The 18,748-nt window shown below is 39.1% G+C and overlaps 3 protein-coding genes across 3 annotated transcripts; 2 read left to right on the top strand and 1 right to left on the bottom strand.

Moving 5' to 3' along the window:
- Positions 1 to 172: 172 nt before the first annotated feature.
- On the top strand, positions 173 to 4,992 carry sult1c3.L (sulfotransferase family 1C member 3 L homeolog). The gene is made up of 7 exons (NM_001096608.1): positions 173 to 322; positions 777 to 899; positions 1,836 to 1,933; positions 2,180 to 2,306; positions 2,433 to 2,527; positions 3,889 to 4,069; positions 4,540 to 4,992. Exons 1-7 carry the CDS (start codon positions 196 to 198, stop codon positions 4,695 to 4,697), a joined length of 909 nt encoding a protein of 302 aa, NP_001090077.1. The 5' UTR covers positions 173 to 195; the 3' UTR covers positions 4,698 to 4,992.
- A 751-nt stretch (positions 4,993 to 5,743) lies between these two features.
- Positions 5,744 to 12,833, bottom strand: surf1.L (SURF1, cytochrome c oxidase assembly factor L homeolog). Its single transcript, XM_018229521.2, has 9 exons — positions 12,697 to 12,833; positions 10,099 to 10,180; positions 9,798 to 9,925; positions 8,891 to 8,973; positions 8,429 to 8,620; positions 7,932 to 8,004; positions 7,337 to 7,499; positions 7,172 to 7,253; positions 5,744 to 6,081 (listed from the first exon to the last, which is right to left on the bottom strand). Exons 1-9 carry the CDS (start codon positions 12,775 to 12,777, stop codon positions 6,015 to 6,017), a joined length of 951 nt encoding a protein of 316 aa, XP_018085010.1. The 5' UTR covers positions 12,778 to 12,833; the 3' UTR covers positions 5,744 to 6,014.
- A 46-nt stretch (positions 12,834 to 12,879) lies between these two features.
- Positions 12,880 to 18,675, top strand: surf2.L (surfeit 2 L homeolog). The gene is given in 6 exon segments (NM_001086760.1): positions 12,880 to 13,171; positions 14,575 to 14,729; positions 16,342 to 16,445; positions 16,681 to 16,860; positions 18,254 to 18,366; positions 18,581 to 18,675. Coding segments are annotated over 6 exon segments (708 nt in total). The 5' UTR covers positions 12,880 to 13,096; the 3' UTR covers positions 18,662 to 18,675.
- The last annotated feature ends 73 nt before the right edge of the window (positions 18,676 to 18,748 follow it).

The raw sequence follows: 18,748 nt of genomic DNA, 5'->3' as shown, positions 1-18,748 counted from the left end.
TGGATTCAGAGTTTGCTTGCTTTGGCTTGGCGTGACCATTAATCCCCATTCATTTGTTCATCTGTGTGTGGCGTAGGATTAAAATCTCTTTTTACTCCTCCTCCTGCTCTTGGGAAACTCAAACTCATTTGTTTTGATATTCAGAAAGACCCAAAACCAATTCTGCAGTTGTCAGAACTCTTTTCTGGAAGCCAAATGTCGGGAAAACTGCAAAGCATGGAAGGCATCCGTATTGCTGGCGTTATTGCCACAAACTGGCAGCAAATTCGCACGTTCCAAGCCAGACTTGGGGATGTGTTGATTGCCACCTATCCCAAATCAGGTGAGTGCCCTCGGATCTTGTTTCTATTTGGACAATTAGAGCCGGGCCAATTAGTTGAACAAAAGCAAGCTTAGTAAATGCCTTGAACCTTCTCTTTTATGTGTATGGGATGCTTGCTGCCTATGGCACATATTTGTGTGCCAAAATCCAAATTTCTACTGGCTGCATGTGGTTTTGATTGCTGTGGTTTGACACTGAGAATAGTTTGGTGAGCATTATTGTTACTCTTTTGCACTCCATCCAGGTTTTATGTAAATTACCCCTTTGTTTGTTGGGGCGAAGCAGGGTGTGTGGCTCTACAGGCTCCACAGACTTCATTGTGTTCATAACTTTAATAACACATGTCCGCTTCTAACTTGTGGTATGTTGGATATACAGCTCCTTGTCCAGAAAACTTAGCTTGGAGTTAGACCAATGGCTTTCCAGCACTGATGGAGGATTGTGTGGATTGCAGGTACCACCTGGGTTCAAGAGATAGTGGACCTTATACTGAATGAGGGCAACGAAGAGATCTGTAGGAGATCTCCTACCCACGAGAGGATCCCCTTTGTAGAGCTACTGCATCTGATGAAACCAGGTAAAGGTGACCCTTATCTCAGCATTTTTAAGGTAATTGTAGGGTTTAACATCTTCTACTGGCTAGGGAAGTCCATGTCCTGTGACCTATATTCTTTACAAGGAAAGTATCCTTTATTTTCTGCTTATAGTTAATATAACAGGGAGTTGTTTCTTTTTGGGCTCCACCTTTTATGAGGGGTGAATGCTGATGGGGAGCCCATTAATATGTCCATACTCTAAGGGGCAGATTTTTCAAAGGTCAAGGTGAATTTTCAAATGAAAAAAAATTCAAATTTCAAGCTATTTTTTGTGTACTTCGACTAGGGAATAGTCTAAATTTATCATGTACTGTCTCTTTAAATATTCGACTTAAACCATTCGCTATCTAAAACCTGCCAAATTGCAGTTTTAGCCTATGGGGGACCTCCTAGAACCTATTTGGAGTCAATTGGTGGACTTTGAAAAATCTAAGGTTTTTTTGGGAAAAACTTCTAATCGAATTCGACCGAATGTGCTATTCTTTTGATTCGTATGGTTCGAATTCGGCCAAATACAGACCTATTTGATCGAAAACTGATCTATTCGACCAAAAAACCCTTCGACTTAATTTCGGTTGGTCTTTTTGAATTCGAATTTCTACGTTTTTTCAATTCGAAATTCGACCCTTGATAAATATGCCCCTTTGTGTATTGCAGTTTGAAAGCATTGGAAATTAAAATATTTTAGCAATGGCAGACTCTAATGCTGAGAGGCATCACACAAGCCCAACCTTCTAAAGCTGATGGGAGGATCAAATTAACATTTTCTGCCAATAGGCATAAGGAACGGCTTGTTTCTTGCGCCTTCCTACGAGATGAGTATAGGTGATGAAAATTGCTCCTCAATAGGAAATACATACTGTATAGGCAAGAGAGAATTAAACTTCCCCTTTGTCTCATACCTCAAACCTTTGCAGGACCAGAAGAGGTCAACGCGATGCCATCACCAAGAGTGCTGAAGACCCATCTTCCTGTGCAACTTGTACCCCCATTGTTCTGGAAATACAAATGCAAGGTAGGGTTCAACAAACTCAAAAATAAGAAATAAATGATGACCAAATTGGCTTAAACTGAATTTCTATAAGTGTCTGAAAAAAATAATATAAGTTTTCTCAAGGTCTAGTCACCAACAACAGGTCTATTGTTCTGTTTGAAAGAAAGAATCAGGTTGGTTGTCATGGGTTACTAGACTTGGAGTGTGTTGATTACTGGTTGCTGACCAACATTGCTCCCTGACCCTAAGCCCATTCTCTCTGTACAGGTGATTTACGTAGCCAGGAACCCAAGGGACACCTTGACATCCTATTTTCATTTTGATCACATGGTCAAAATCCACCCAGATCCAGAAAGTTGGGAGGAGTATCTCCACAGATTCATGAAGGGTGATGGTGAGATCTGAGGCACAGGGAAAGGATTTAGTGGTGCTGGTTAAAACCAGTAACAGTATAAAGGTTTTATGAGCTTCTGATAACTGATCTTGTAGATGCTCCTCATGACTCTTTCTCTCTCCATAGTGGGCTGGGGCTCATGGTATGATCATGTTAAAGGATTCTGGGAACAGAAAGATGAACACAATATCTTATATCTCTTTTTTGAAGACATCAAACGGGTGAGATGATTCTTTTATTATGTGTACCGAAAACATGTCTAAGATCTTCTCTGAATCAAACAGGAACAATCAGTTTGCTGCTTTACTCTACTTAACTGGACTTCATTTCTCTGAAACAAACAGAGGTAATCAGTTCTCTGCTAGTAAACAGAGATACCGGAATAATTAAATCACTGTTTAACTCTGCACACACAATTCTCTCTAACCCTTCATTTGTCTATAGAATCTTTCGTGAAGGATTCAGCCAAATGCCAAAATAGTTGATTTGGCACATCCCTATCTGAAACAAACAGCAACAACCAGTTCCCTGCTTAACCCTTGCTAACTGGAATTTCATTCTCTGAAGCCAAAATGAATACTCAGATCCCATCTCAAGTCTAATTAAACTGGACAATCCTTTTTCTAAATCAAACAGGAATAATCAGTTCCCTGCTTAACTCTCATTAACTGGACTTCCTTTCTACAAATTAAACAAGCCTGATCAGTTACCTGCTTAACTCTATCTAACTGGACTTCCTTTCTCTGAATCAAACAGGAATAATCAGTTATTGGCTTAAATATAGCTAACTAGGTTTCTTAGTTCCCTGCTTAACCCTAGCTAACGGGGCTTACCTTCTCTAAATTAAAATATATATATATATATATATATAATATCAAAACAGGGGGGTTGTGGGAGCACTCTAAAGGCTTTAAAGTATATATATAAGTATAATAAATGCTATTGCATATGTACCCAAAACAGGGGTTATTTTGTTACAAAGTTATGATCATAAAATTGATAAGCCACCATACCACGTCAAGGTAAACCCCGAATGGCGGTCCTTAACTTGTTTTATATTTTATGTGCATTTTAGCATTACCTGTAATCAATGTCCGTTGAACGCTGTTTTTTCACTGAGGGCTAAATCCTCCCCAGCCAGCAATCAGGCTTTTAAAGGAGAGATATTCCCAAAACAAACGCCCAATTTTAAAAGCATAGGATCACCACTAGTTTAAAGGGGGGGTATGGGGTGCTACGACCACTGAAGCTATGCCACAGCTCCTGGCTAAATATACAATATCAAAACAGGGGGGTTGTGGGAGCACTCTAAAGGCTTTAAAGTATATATATAAGTATAATAAATGCTATTGCATATGTACCCAAAACAGGGGTTATTTTGTTACAAAGTTATGATCATAAAATTGATAAGCCACCATACCACGTCAAGGTAAACCCCGAATGGCGGTCCCTAACCTGTTTTGATATTATATATATATATATATATTATAGTATTTCATAATCGCTGTAAAGCCTAGAACAAAAACCTACATGCCTTCCAGCATCCTGAAACCCACATACTGTTTCCTGTGTGTCTGTACAGAACTCCATCAATGAGATACGCAAAGTGATGAGGTTCTTGGATAAAGACCTCTCTGAAGAGGTTCTGGAGAAGATAGCACACCTGAGTTCCTTTAACCAGATGATGGAGAACCCAATGGCCAATTATTCTGCTTTCCCCTCAGATGTACTAGACCAGTCTCAGTATAAGTTCATGCGGAAAGGTTAGGAAAATAATGGTGTCGGCAACAACTGGAAAGTAATTTAAGAATTTGTGTATGAGCAGAGACAATGCAGAAAGTATGGAAATTAGCATATTACCAAGGGAGAATGCTTATTCTGATAATGGATTCCTGGGCAGGTTTTTTTTTGTCACATCTGTTTCGGGCAAGTGAAAAACAATGGTGGTAGGTAGCTTTTGGGAAAAAGGTTTGGTAAATATGGTGGCTTACAGGTGGAAGTGTAGGGTCTGTAGCTCCAGCAGTGGGACCAGTTGAAAAATAACCTAAGAAGGAAAATAATCTCAAAGATGGCACTTTAGAAAGTGGGAATCTCTGTAACGCCACCAATAGACTGGATGAGAGCACTTTGCTGGCAGCTGGAGGGGGCACTTCTGTTCATACAAGTTATTTTAACATTCATTTAGGATTCCTCTGTTATAGGGGTTCATAGTACTTTGTGCTTCCTTCTGCAGGTAAGGTAGGGGACTGGAAGAACCACTTTACAGTTCAACAGAATGAGATGTTTGAGGCATATTACCAACAGCAGATGCACGGCTGTACTATGAAGTTTCGTTATGAGATAGAAGATGAGGAGGCCGCACCAAGAACAAAAGCTTTCCAGAATATGTAGGGACCAATTGTATTCTTGTTTGCATTTCTGAATATGTATCACAAAAATGGGGATTAGTAGTAAGAATTATAAATTATTAAGAGCTATGAATTTGCAGTGATCTTATAGAAATTCTAGAGTAGTTATTAGATATACCTTTTAGAAGCTCTTTTATTTTTGTATGTAATCTGCATGGAATGGTTTTAAAGGTATTACACCACAGGCAAAAATGCATGCTGACCTGTGTATGGTTTTAAATCAATGTCTTTGATATTTGTATTTGGAAGAACCAATAAAACATGGGTAATTTTTTACATAAACATTTTTTCTATGTATGTGTGTTTTTAATGTTCTGTGCCGCAGCCAAGCTTGCTTCTCTCTTCTATCCTCCAAGCTTAAGCACTCACAGTCAATGGTGTGAAAATATAAATGAGTTACTTGAAACAACAGCCTGCTACTGGCACCCCTGATCTCTTTTGCTCAGGAGCGGGTCCAGAGGGCATGGCCAGTGCATTGAGTGCAATTGCACCATAAGAGCCAAATCTCCTTTTTTACCACCCCTCGTAACCTGCCGGACACTGCTGTCTAAAGGTGGTCATACAGAGGCAGATTAAAGCTGCCGATAGTGATCCTTTAGACTGATTCAGCAGCTTATCTGCCAGTGTGGATCGATATCAGGCCAAAAATCAGCCTAAAATCAATTGGGCAGGTTTGATTATTCCGGAGATCAAGAACCGTATTGGCTAGTTGATGCAGTCCTACGACGACAACGTTGGTGCCTATTGTTGTAATCCAATCATTCGGCCCTAGGGCTGAACGTTTGGATAAACCCGATAAGGCCCTGCCGTAGTGGGCATATCGGGGAAAGATATTATCGTGTATGGCCACCTTAAAACAAGTTTTGTGGCTGTAGTGGTATAACATAGCTGCTCCTGCCATATGTCACATGACAGTGGCTTTAATCCAGAGAACTAGATTAAAGCCATTGTCACTGGACTGGTCACTAAAAATGGACATAGTCCCTACCAAAATGTATTCTTTACATGGATACCAACCCAAAGCATTTGTTAACAAAAGACTGCACTAGTTTATTAAAGTGTGGTTTGATACTTTATAAAAGAGCCCTCATTCAACACCTAGTTCAGTAAGTGCTTAAAATTAGACACACAGTTCAGCTTGTATTAGAAATCATGAAGGAGCCCATTTCCAGAAGCCTCATGGGGTACATTTATCTTGCTAATAAGGCTGTGGCTGTCTGAACATGTAACTCCTGGAAAGAGTCATCACGATGTCCTGCGATATATTGGATGTTTTTTCTGTATTGCTGATGGAACAGAGCTACAGAGCTACTTTCATTAAGAACTTCTTGCACCATAGATAAGTGGTGGCTGCGCACAATCCATACCTGCATAGAGACAAGGAGAGAATTCATTACTGCTCATTAATTGCTACAATATCTATTATACACACACATGGCTTAATAGGTTGTTCAACTTCAAACACTTTTTTCAGTTCAGTAGGTTTGAGATAGTTCACCAGAAATAAATACTTTTTCCCCATTACTTTCTTTTTTCTATATGTCACGTTTTTTTCTAATATTGAAGTGTAAAGTATAATTTTTCACCGTCACCTTCCGACAGACCAAGTCTGCAGTTTATTGGCCGTGTGTGGGGCTATTCGACGGGCTTTCCCTATCGATATCTGAAACTATACTGAAAGTCGGCCAGATCTCGATCGGGCAGGTTAAAAAATTCTGTTGGATCGTGGGCGCATCTATGCGGTCGCGCAATCCGACCACCCATATCGGATCCATTATGATCCGATCGTTGGGCCCTAGTTCCCACGATCGGATCAGCCTGATATCGCCCACTTCAATGTGGGCAAATCGGGGAGAGAGGATCTCTACATCTAGACAGGAAAAGCATCAGGCCTTGGTTCTTAATTTTTGGAAACAATAAAATGTAAGCTTTTTTAAACTTTTACTTTCTGACTCTGGCTTTACTACCTCATGGGCTTCAGGCTTGTGCCAGCCTCTTTTGAAGTTTCCTAATATAGCCACCTTAAGGCAGCTCTGGGATGGGGGGGGGTCGCCGACCCTGTAAACTGTTCTAAATTGATACATTTAGTTGATACATTTCTTATATTTGTCCCTGCTGAGCAGAATCTCTGGGTTTCATTAAAGGCAGCTGTTAGAATTGATACAATAGTTGCTGATATTCCACAGATACTTCTGAGAAATGTATCAACGAAATATATCAAATTATAACAGTTCATGTGCTCTTGGATCACTAAGCTGCCACACTGAAACAACAGAGATACAACAGTTAAACTTTAAACTTACATTTTGGGAAACCGGTAAAAAAAAAAATAAAAAGATGCAAAGTAATTGGAAAAAGTCTTTGTTTATGGTGAATAATTTAACAATTTAACTGAAAAAGTGTTTGGAAGGTGAACAATGCCTTTAAAAGCTATGCGACCTGTATAGTAGCACTCACCATGTAACAATGTACTGCATGTGCTCATTTCTTAAAGTCACCCTAGTTTGTCCTCCAATAGGTCCTCCTGGGACTGTGCTACCTGAGAGCAGGGACAGAAATACATTGTAAATGGTCTATTTTCATCAGTTTAATCAGTTAAACTGGTTATTATGGTAGACTTACCTCGATCGGCATCTATAAGTATTGGCTCTGCTCCAACAACCTGAGCCATTGCTGCAAGATCCTTGTAATGCCACAGATTCCTCGTGGGGTCATTATGTGGGACAAAAGGTTTTCGCGCCTCTGTGAGTCTAACAATTCCTACCAGCTCCACTTCTCCGGAAACCTACAGAAAGGCAAATTGGGGGGAGGTGGGAGACTTCTCATGGCAGTTATATTTCCCCATGCACAATGGCCAAATAGATAAAAAGGAATAGGTTCTGGGATTATAATGAATGCCAAACTAACTGTTATGTGAGTAATGTTTTGCTTAAAAACAAATAAAACAATTTGCAGGTAATAAAGCAATTGCAGGTTAATGATTTTAATTAAACTTCTTTTCTAGGGAGTTATAATCGAGTCCCAATTAAAACCAACCTCCAGCAACTGCTTGTCTACAATTCTCTGCAGCTTATGATGACCATCAGGTATTCCTGACCTAAAGTAATGGCAATCTTTCATACGCAAGGCTTTTTCATACAACAATCTCATAATAAGCCCACTTTGGAAAGTGTCGATGCACCTATATTACTGGTTTTGCTGCTTGATTTTCACTGACCTGCCCCTTGGGTCGAGTTTCCGGATTGACCTTGTTCTTGGGGACAAATCCTCTATTCACCAGGATAGTGATTCTGTCATAATTAGGAAAAAAATGGACATTAAAAAACTGGTCAGTAACTGCTCATTGAGGTTTTCAGATTTCCTTTAACCATGGCTGTGTATTGACTTTAGGGCTCTAACCCCAATATGTAACAAAGGGCACTAAGATTGTCCTGGTGCAATAACCTATAGCAATCAATTTGATGTTTGCTTTCAAACAAGTGACCAACAAATGCTACCTGCTGGTTGATTGCTATGTGTTACTGCACCTGGAGTAGGGTCTACAAAGCAAATGTAAAGGAGATTTAATATGCAATACATTAAGAAGTGAGTTTTTCAGTCCTTACCTCTGACATGGTTCTATTAAAGAAAAACATGTAGAATATTGAGTGCAAAGGGTTAAGGCTTTCTTTCCAGGAAAATGTATTGTAATTGTGAATGGAAGGAGGGGCTTACCCAAGATCAGTGCAGTAAAAAGGCGTTATCACTTGGGCGCCGCTCTGGGTGTTTGATGCCAATTGGCCGGCTTGCCGAGCCTCCCTCTCTGGATCCACCAGGGTTCGAGGTAAAATGTACAGCTCCTTGGAGTGGTCAAAGTGACCTTTGACCTTCACAGGGCAATATTCCAATTCCCTAAGCTCCATGGAGCTGCAGAGAACACAAATAAGTAGAAATTGCATGTTGTAACACACAGTGTGCTATAAGGCTTACACTCTAGTATCCCGACTATAGACTTACTATGTATGTATTTTTTTTTTTTTTTTCAAAGAAAGTCACGCGACTGCTTGTTCACAGGAGTACAAGGAATAATGTCATAAGGAAAATATTCACAATGCACCCCAACAATATGCACACAATTGCTCTACAGTGAGAAAAAAGCATAGTTATTTGTCAGACAAAAGACGGATATTCTCTTACTCGGTTGGGAGTGGTATTGGCTTTCCAGAAACTCGAGTCTCCATCTCTTGTATTAGATTCAGCTTCCAGCTGCGCCTCTTAACCTGAAAACATGAAATATCGGTGTGAACTTCTAGGCAGAAACAATACATTTCATTATATCAACAGAGATTATAGAAAGAATTCTTCAGTGCTCAAAGGCGGAGTAACACTTGTAATTCAGTATGCTGGGAGCCTGGGGGTTAATCCTCTCATTTCTATTCTCATTAAATGTTCCCCACCAGAACGGAAAGTAGCTAGTGAAATATGTCGTGGATGCGGCCATTGTTTCTCATCCACAATTCTTATTGCCCTTAGCAAGGTGCTGGGAGTCTTCCCTCAACCAAAGCTGAAGGTCACTGCTTCAGCACCACAATGGGGGGAATTCACAAAAGTGTCGGGAACGAAAAACTGTCTTTAAAATGTCGTAGATAGTGTAGTAGCAACAGCGGACAAATTCACAGAGCATTTCTCCGCCAATTTTCCGACATGAGCTTTTGAATTAGTGTCGTTAAAAGTGGGCCTGGTTTTTTCGGCGCCACTTTTCCCGACATTTTTATGAATTACTCGTAAACTCATTTTTTTTACCGACAATTTTTCAGACACTTTAGGCTCTCCAAAATGAAGATGTCAGTCAAATTGTCTTTTAAAAAGTCTTGGTAAGTGTCGTTTGTACGATGAAAAGATATACGACATTTTAGAAAATTGACAGACTTACGAGACATTCAAAGATGGTAACATCTGCCTTTGTGAATTTGCCGTTCGTACGACATTTTACAAATTTGTCAACCGCCACTTCTGGGTTACTTTTTTTACACACTTTTGTGAATTCCCCCCCAATGTGTTTTGTATATAAGAATAGAACTTGATCTGTGGCCCCCGACATTACCTGCCAAGTCCCCAAGCTGAAAGTGGCCACCGGGATGAGCAGGAGGATCCATTTGAGGATTGTGTCTTCGCTCGACTCTGCTGCAGAGGACACTGAGCTGGAAGATCTTGTTGCGAAGAAGCGGAGACCTAGAAGTGTGACACCCAGCTGAGTAGTGAAACTTGTTTTCTATCAGAAGGTTTTGTTTTACTAAGGCTCTCCGACCTCCAGTGCCCTCTAAGTGGCACCCCCATGAGACGCAGAACTGATATGCCAATGTATACAACGGATATATAAATATATTAGATATAGAATTACTCACTCTTTGGAAGGTAGGTGTGGCCAGATTTCATGCAGCGACAGGGAGTTGCGGAGTATGCCAGTGTAACAGGAGTGTTCAGCAGCTGCAGAGAAAGAAAAGAAGGGGCTTTAATAAGGGCTTTTATGAACATATAGAACTAGTAGATAGATATATATACATACAAATACAAGATTCCTCTGCACTCAACCCATTATCAATATATTTAAGACAGCGACATTTTGTGCATACTGCTACTGAAAAATGCCTTACCCTTTAAACAAAACAGGGATTGTTTGTCCATATATTGCAATATATTTAAGCTGGCCAACTACGTCAAAGTTATCCCATATCTGGCCAGTCCTATGCTCAATTTTCATCTGATTCATTAAGAATTCTATGGTTTAATTATACATTTTATAAAAGGGACAAATACGTTTTACCTGCAACTTACTAGCTGCTTTCAAAGTAAAACTCCCAAACTTGGCTGCCCTTGCAGGTAAAATGTATTTGTCCCTTTTATAAAATGTATAATTAAACCATAGAATTCTATATAAATATATATATAAATAAAATATGCTTAGCTGGTGCACTCTTAATAATCCACAGCTGCCTGGGTGCTGGTCAACACATTAATATGTAGTAAACAAACAAGCCGCACACTAAGGACTTAATTTTGAAAAATAAAGGTGAAGTTTTATTCTCAATGTTTCGGCTTCTTAACTGGGGCCGTCTTCAGGAGACTCTCCTGAAGATGGCCGCAGTTAAGGAGCAGAAACGTTGAGAATAAAACTTCACCTTTATTTTTCAAAATGAAGTCAGGCTTGTTTGTTCACACACACACACACACACACACACACACACACACACACACACACACACACACACACACACACACACACACACACACACACACACACACACACACACACACACACACACACACACACACACACACACACACACACACACACACACACACACACAGGATCCGTTATCCGGAACCCCTTTATCCAGAAATTCCAGAAGGCCATCTCCCATAGCTTCCATCGTATCCAAATAATCCCAAATTTCTCAAACATTATTTCCTTTTCTGTGTAATAATAAAACAGTAGCTTGTACTTTATCCCAAGTAAGATATAATTAATCCTTATTGGAGGCAAACCCAGCCTATTGGCTTTATTTAATGTTTACATGTTTTTCTAGTAGACTTAAATTATAAAGATCCAAATTAAGGAAAGATCCGTTATCCGGAAACCCCCAGGTCCTGAGCATCCTGGATAACAGGTCCCAAACCTGTACTGTATATACTTAAATCTACCCTGAATGGCATGTGACCCCTTGTAAATGCTGTTATAGTGTGGGCATCATGGGCCCTACAACATCACATGGCGCTGTCTCTGCTTATTTACAGCACTGATATTACTGCTTTTCGGCACTGCCTTTCAGTGGTGAAAATGTTTTTGGGCCCCATTATAAGTTAATGGGGTTGTTCACCTTTGAGTTAACTTTTAATATGATGTAGAGAGTGATATTCTGAGACAATCTGGACAATTATTTGAGGTTTCAGCAGCTCTTCATTTTGCAGTTTCAGCAATCTGGTTGCTAGGATCCAGATTCCCCTAGCAACCATGCAATGATTTGAATGAGAGACTGGAATATGAATAGGAGAGAGGAGTCTGATTAGAAAGATGAGTAATAAAAAATAGCAATACAGAAAAAAAGTAGCCTTACAAAGCATTTGATTTTTAGATGGGGTCAGTGACCCCCATTTGCTGAAAAGGGTCAGAAGAAAAAAAGCAAATAATTACAAAACTATATATTAAAAAAGAAATAATAAAGACCAATTGAAAAGTTGCTTAGAATGGGCAATTCTATAACATACTAAAAGTTAACTTAAAGGGGTGGTTCACCTTTAAGTTCACGTTTAGTATTTTATAGAAATTGCCCATTCTAAGCAACTTTTCAATTGATCTTCATTATGTATTTTTTTTTATAGTTTTTGAATTATTTGCCTTTTTCGTCTGACTCTTTTCAGCTTTCGATTGTGGGTCACTGACCCCATCTAAAAATCAAATGCTCTGTAAGACTACAGATTTATTGTTATTGCTACTTTTTATTACTCACCTTTCCATTCAGGCCTCTCCTATTCATATCCCAGTTTTTTATTCATATCAGTGCACTGTTGCTATGGGAATTTGGACCTCAGCAACCAAATTGTTGAAATTACAAACTACACAGATATGGAATAAAAAGCTAAATAACTCAAAAGCCACAAATAATAAAAAATAAAAACCAATTGCAAATTGTCTCAGAATATCACTTTCTACATCATACTAACAGTTAGTTTGAAGGTGAACCACTCCTTTAAAGGTGAACCATCCCTACAATAATAATAATAATACTAATAAATCCTACTGGATCTGCAGCCTTTATAGTCATTTTATTGCACTGCCTCTTCGCTGCATATCCAAGGACGTAGAAAGACCCTCCTTGCATCATTCCTAAAATGTACCCAAAGACATGGCTCCCTGTGCCCAGAAGCTTACACTCTAACTACAGTTACCGATAACATACACTCAGAGTCCCTGAATACAGCGATCCCCAGTCTATGAGCTTTACCTGCGCCTTTACACTGGACAAGAGCAGGAGTTTCCTGACCCCAGAGCCTCCGAGCAGCATCCTAACCGCGGGCAGCGCCATATCACAGGCAGTAATGTCAAAGCACAGCTGTTACGTACTTCCTGTTTGCATGCGTCCCTTCCGCTTCCACAGAACTCAGTAACCATAGAGACTGTGGAGCTTCCCCGGCAGTGCGAGGAAGGCGCAGGAGTCAATAACTCACAGTGCGAAACATATTGATATGAATAACACGCTATGGCTCAGTAACACTTGCTAAGTGATAAAAGACCGGTTTCTTTTCCTGTTTAAGAAGCGCCTGACTATCCGACACTCCGCTGTCTATGGTAGTAATCACTTCCGGTTCGCATAGGCAGCACGTGGGTGACACCTGTTGACAGCAATGGACGGGCTGCCTGAGGATGTGCGTCTTTTCCTGCAGCAGCACCCGAGTCTGCAGCTCAGCGCCGGCAATAAGGTGAGACCAGGCCCGTTATGCTCTACTAGTGATTATACAAACCTCCCACCAGTATACAGATGCCCTGGGAGGGAGACATCAATGCAAGGCTATGAGGTCCAAATTCCCATAGCAACAGTGCACTGATATGAATAAAAAACTGGGATATGAATAGGAGAGGCCTGAATGGAAAGGTGAGTAATAAAAAGGTTATGAGATTATGATTATTGGTTATGAGACTTCTAACATCAATTCTGCTGCCTATAAACCTGTGACTGAAAGAATGTAAATATTAATCTATATTAAATTGATGGGTCACCTTTAAGTTAACTTTTAGTATGTTATAGAATGTATACTTCTAAGCACTTTTTCAATCGGTCATCATTACTTTTTTTTAAAAAAAATAGTTTTTGAATTATTTGCCTTCTTCAGGCTCTTTCCTGCTTTCCAATGAGAGTCACTGACCCCATGTAAAAACAAACAAATTCTCTGTACTGTTACACATGTATTGTTATTGCTGATTTTAGTTATTACTCATCTTTCTATTCAGTCATCTCCTTTTCATATTCCAATCAATGCATGGTTGCTAGGGTAATTTGGACCTTAGAAACCAGATGGCAGAAATTGCAAACTGGAGAGCTGCTGAATAAAAAGATAAATTACTTAAAAACAAATAATGTAAAATGAAAACCAATACTGGCAATACCAATTGGCAATACAACACTGTTTTTTTTTTTTCTTTATGCAACCAAAAGTTTCTCCAAGCCTGGAATTCAAAACTAAGCACCTGCTTTGAAGCCACTGGGAGCAACATGTTGCTCACAAGCTACTGGTTGGGGATCACTGCTCTGCATCATACTAAAAGTTAACTATAAAAGTGAACAACACCTTTAACAAACTGATAGAGTTCAGGCTTCTAACTGTGCCAGAAAGTGATATAAAGCAACTTTTTTTAGGTTTATCTCCTGTTTGGAACATATTTAGCGATCTAGTAGAAGAAAAGTTATTTTTTTTTTTCTTTTTGAAAGCAAAAAAGAGATGGAAGATGAAGGTAAATGATTAAATAACTAATAACAGGAAGCATATAAGAAGTTTATTCAAAGGAGAACTACCCCTCTAACTATTCTATGTCTGCTGTAGACTGTCTATCAATACACTACGACTGGCACCAAAGCGAAGTATGATTGTGTTGGGATCCACATTTATTGGCACCCCCACTGAGTTCAGCTTCATGAACCTTATTATTATTAATGAATAGCAGAGCGGTTCAATTTTCTAAAGAGAATGATTGTGACCCACCATAAACTGCTTGGGGTCCAACTGTGGATTAATTTACAAAGATAAGTAACTAATCAGTCAGAGCCCTTCTACAAGGGTATGCATTATTGCCTCCTATTATGATCTTTCTGTCCTTCCCATTTAAGGTGCGCTGTATTCTGACTGGACATGAGCTGGCCTGCAGACTCCCTGAACTGCAAAGCTTCACCGGAGGGAAGAAGTACCAGAATTTAACCCGTTCCTCCAGCTCTTTCGACTTCACCAGTTTTGAGCCACACGTTGTGCCAAGTACTAAAAATCCGTAAGTGTCACTCATCCCCTTATCTGCATTATAGTAGCGCCGGAGAAGGGGGGAGTCCTATGCCACACACACAGGGAAAGCATCCTGCGCCAGCAGCCTCTGGATCTCTTACATACCATGTAGTCATATATACCATGTGTCTCTAATTGTTCTGTTATTCATTTGCATGCTGTTGTCTCCCCTCTCTTTTGTGCTCTCCCTGTTGACTGGTGTCTGTTCTGCTCTTGTTTCCTTTTCCCTATAACATTGTTGCCTTATTATTCTGCAGGTTTCACCACTAACTTTCTCTTATTTCCTCTATATTCATCTCTGTTCTTCTGCTTTAGAGGAGTGGTTAAATTTTAGTATGTTATATGTTAAATCTAAGCAACTTTTCAGTTTGCCTTCATTTTTTCTTTTTTATAGTTTTTGAATTGTTTGCCTTCTTCTTCTGACTCTTTCCAGCTTTCAAATGGGGGTCGCTTACCCCATCTAAAACAAATGTGCTTTAAGGCTACAAATGTATTGTTATTGCTACTTTTTATCACTCATCTTTCTATTCAGGCCTCTCCTATTCATATTCCTGTGTCTAATTCAAATCAATGCATGGTTGCTAGGGGAATTGGGACCCTAGCAACCATATTGCTGAAATTGCAAACTGGAGTGTTGCTGAATAAAAAGCTAAATGACTCAAAAAATGAAAACCAACTGCAAATTGTCTTAGAATATCTCTGTACATTATACTAAAAGTTATTTTAAACGTGAACAAGTTCTTTAATTATGCTTTGCATGCTTGAGATTAATGTTTAAGGTTGCTGGTGTGTGTGTAGATGCAGAGATATTCTGTGTGTTTGCGGGTAGGTACTGTACTGTGTAAATATTTATATACATTATAATAGAGAGAGGAGGAGAATGCACACGGCCAAAGCAGTTTCCAGGATCTGAAGATTTTTCATTCTCTTTATTAATGTGATATATTTATAAAATATCAAAGGTGTCATAGTGGATCTGTGAAAGATATTTTGTGTACATCATTGTGTTTTCTGTTACATATGTGGGGGACCCTACTCTCTGAACTCTTTCTCTCTTTCCTATTACTCTTTCTATCTGTTTTATTTTTTCTTTTCTTCAATAATTGGTGATTTTTGTGGCATTGTTTGATCTTGCGTTTGTTATGCGATTACTTATGCCATTTAAATTGTATTGCATACAATGTTCATGAGGCTTTATGTGCAACGATGTTCTCTATGTAATTGTGCACTATTTTACTTTGTATACTTTTCTTTTTGTAAAACTAATAAAAATTTCTGAGTAAAATAAAAAAAAATATCTAAGGTGTATCTGATATTTCATTTTACTACATATGCCTGTTTATAGCAGGGAAAAAATTGTGGGCATTTGTTGACAATAGAATGCTTTTGTTTTCCTTGATACCTTATTATATTATTGAAAATGTAAACCCTAAAAAATGTAATGTAAAATGAACAGCAGGTGGCAGTGTTGTTTCACATTCATTAAAAAGGTGTAAAACATGCTATATGGAAGACTAGGGTAATAAAGCCTTAGTAAGTGCAAGTTTTAATGTGATTCCTGCACTAGTGTTAATGTACGTTCCTGTGCCTTTTACTTCTAGGAAGCAGCTGTTCTGCAAGCTGACTCTTCGTCACATCAACAAGATCCCAGAGCATATCCAGCGCCACGTGCAGGGCAAACGTTATACTAGAGCTTTGCAGAGATGTGAGTCCGATTATAGAATGTAACTTTGATTATGTCTGGATTCACACGGATGTAGTTAGAGGAGGGGAGGCAGGAGTCTAGAGTCTCTAGGTCATGTACCTCTGCTGCCTGCCCCTAATTCCAGCCCTATAATTGGGATTACTGTTGGCACTTGTCATTGTTGGGAGAAATAATTGTATATTCTGTCTGGATAGATCTGTTGCAATGACTTTCAGATGTTCGTTTCCTTTTGCAGATGAGGAGTGCAAGCAGAATGGAGTGGAGTTTGTCCCCGCTTGTCTTCTGAACAAAACAAAACCAAAGCACAAGTCTGGCAGCGAAAAGCCGGCAGGCAGAAAGGATAACAAGTGGGAGCCGCCAGATAGTAATTCGGAGGACAGCGACTCTGCAGACAGCATGAGTGACTTGTATCCAGGTGGGACGTGGCTTGGGCAAAAAGACTGTAATGTTTGGCAACACAGCCAGCCACCAATGCAGCTCTGACAAAATATTCCCTGTGTGGAGACATTGATTTCTATGGAGATTTTTGTTTTGCACAAGTGCCTAAGTTGTAATGTATAAAAGCTCTGGTGACAAATAGCAACCCATCAGCAGGTACCTATTATTGGTCACCTCTTTGGAAGTACAAACCTTATCTATTTGTATCATTTACTAGACATGGAGCAATGGGGCAGTATACCCCATAGGGCTTGTACTGAATGTACTTTTTTGCCTGAAAGTGGAATATCAGGTTTTGCCCTGTTTAGTGCAATAAATATGAAAACAACAGGCAAAAAGTATGTTCAGCTCAAGCTCCTCATTGCACTTATGTTACAGCACACCTTCAAAGGGGTGGTTCACCTGTAACTTAACTTTTAGTATATTATAGAATGGGTAATTCTTATCAACTTTTCAATTGGTCTTCATTATTTTTTTTATAATTTTTGAATTATTTGCCTTCTGACTTTTTTCAGCTTTCAAATAGGGGTCACTGACCCCATCTTAAGACAAATACTCTCCTATTCATATTCTAGTGTCTTATTCAAATCATTGCATAGTTGCTAGGGTTATTTGGACCATAGCAACAGGATTGCTGAAATTGCATCTGGAGAGCTGCTGAATAAAAAGCTAAATAACTCAAAAACCACAAATGAACCATAAAAAATGGAAACCAATTGCAAATTGTCTCAGAATAGCACTTTCTACGTTATACTTAAAGTTTACTCAAAGGTGAACAACCCCTTTAAGTCAACATGGAATATGGGGAAGTACCTTCTGTAAACTATTAAGCTATGACAACTGAAAGCAGCTCTCCGGGGATTGTTTGCCTTTAAATTAACTTTTAGTATGATGTAGGGAGTGATATTCTGAGACAATCTGAAATTGGAAATTTTATTATTTCTACTTTTTGAGTTATTTAGCGTTTTATTCAGCAGCTCTCCAGTTTGCAATTTCAGCAGTCTGGTTGCTAGGGTCCTAATTACCCCAGCAACCATGATTGATTTGAATAAGAGACTGGAATATGAATAGGAAAGGCCTGAATAGAAAGATGAGAAATTAAAAATAACAGTAAATTTGTAGCCTTACAGAGCATTTGTTTTTTAGAAGGGGTCAGTGGTTCCCATTTGAAAGCTGGAAATAATCAGAAGGCAAATAATACAGAAACTATAAAAAAAGAAAACGTGAAGACCAATTGAAATGTTGCTTAGAATTAGCTATTGTATAACGTACTAAAATTTAACATAAAGGTGAACCACTCCTTTCATTTATTGTCATGCTTGTAATGCTGTAATAACAGAACAGTTGTTTCTCTTGTTTCCAACCCACAGCCCAGATGTTTACCCAGAAAAACCCAGAGAAGGAACAAGATGACAGTTTTCAGTCAGATAGTGATGAGGAGATGGAAGTTGAGCCCCCACAGAATCAGAATAAAAGGCAACAGGTGTGTGGATAAATATCTCTCCTCTTGGGCAACTATGGGGTTACCCAGTCACTGTGTGATTTAGAGGGAGATTTGGGGTGAATGCTATGTCTTAGATATGGCAAAATACAGATAACCGCAGTCTCTATAGATATCGTGACTTCTATAGTATGGCGTCTATATAGATTTAAGGCTTGTTTTGCTCATTTAACATTCTTTATATTTTTGTTGGCAGAGACAGAATGGTCCAGCCAAGAAGAAATTTAAAAAGAACCATCATAAATCCAAACATTTCAGAAAGTCGGCTGCTAAATAAATGTGTTCTTTTTCGTACTTCTGTGAAGTCTTTTATTGGATTGTTGTTGAAAAGGATTTTTGTAGACATATGAGATCTAGAATATTC

This window comes from Xenopus laevis, chromosome 8L (assembly GCF_017654675.1).
Source record: "Xenopus laevis strain J_2021 chromosome 8L, Xenopus_laevis_v10.1, whole genome shotgun sequence".
NCBI lineage: Eukaryota > Metazoa > Chordata > Amphibia > Anura > Pipidae > Xenopus > Xenopus laevis.
This window is presented reverse-complemented; position numbering and strand designations above follow the sequence as displayed.

What these genes read in the sequence shown, in the direction of transcription:
- surf1.L (XM_018229521.2), bottom strand. Translation starts at nt 12,777, where the DNA reads ATGGCGCTGCCCGCGGTTAGGATGCTGCTCGGAGGCTCTGGGGTCAGG. An exon ending in CCAATACCACTCCCAACCGA is followed by an intron (nt 8,621 to 8,890) that starts GTAAGAGAATAT and finishes TGTTCTCTGCAG; the next exon opens with CTCCATGGAGCTTAGGGAAT. An exon ending in TTTTACTGCACTGATCTTGG is followed by an intron (nt 8,005 to 8,428) that starts GTAAGCCCCTCC and finishes TAATTATGACAG; the next exon opens with AATCACTATCCTGGTGAATA.
- sult1c3.L (NM_001096608.1), top strand. Translation starts at nt 196, where the DNA reads ATGTCGGGAAAACTGCAAAGCATGGAAGGCATCCGTATTGCTGGCGTT. An exon ending in ACTGCATCTGATGAAACCAG is followed by an intron (nt 900 to 1,835) that starts GTAAAGGTGACC and finishes AAACCTTTGCAG; the next exon opens with GACCAGAAGAGGTCAACGCG. An exon ending in TCTGGAAATACAAATGCAAG is followed by an intron (nt 1,934 to 2,179) that starts GTAGGGTTCAAC and finishes CTCTCTGTACAG; the next exon opens with GTGATTTACGTAGCCAGGAA.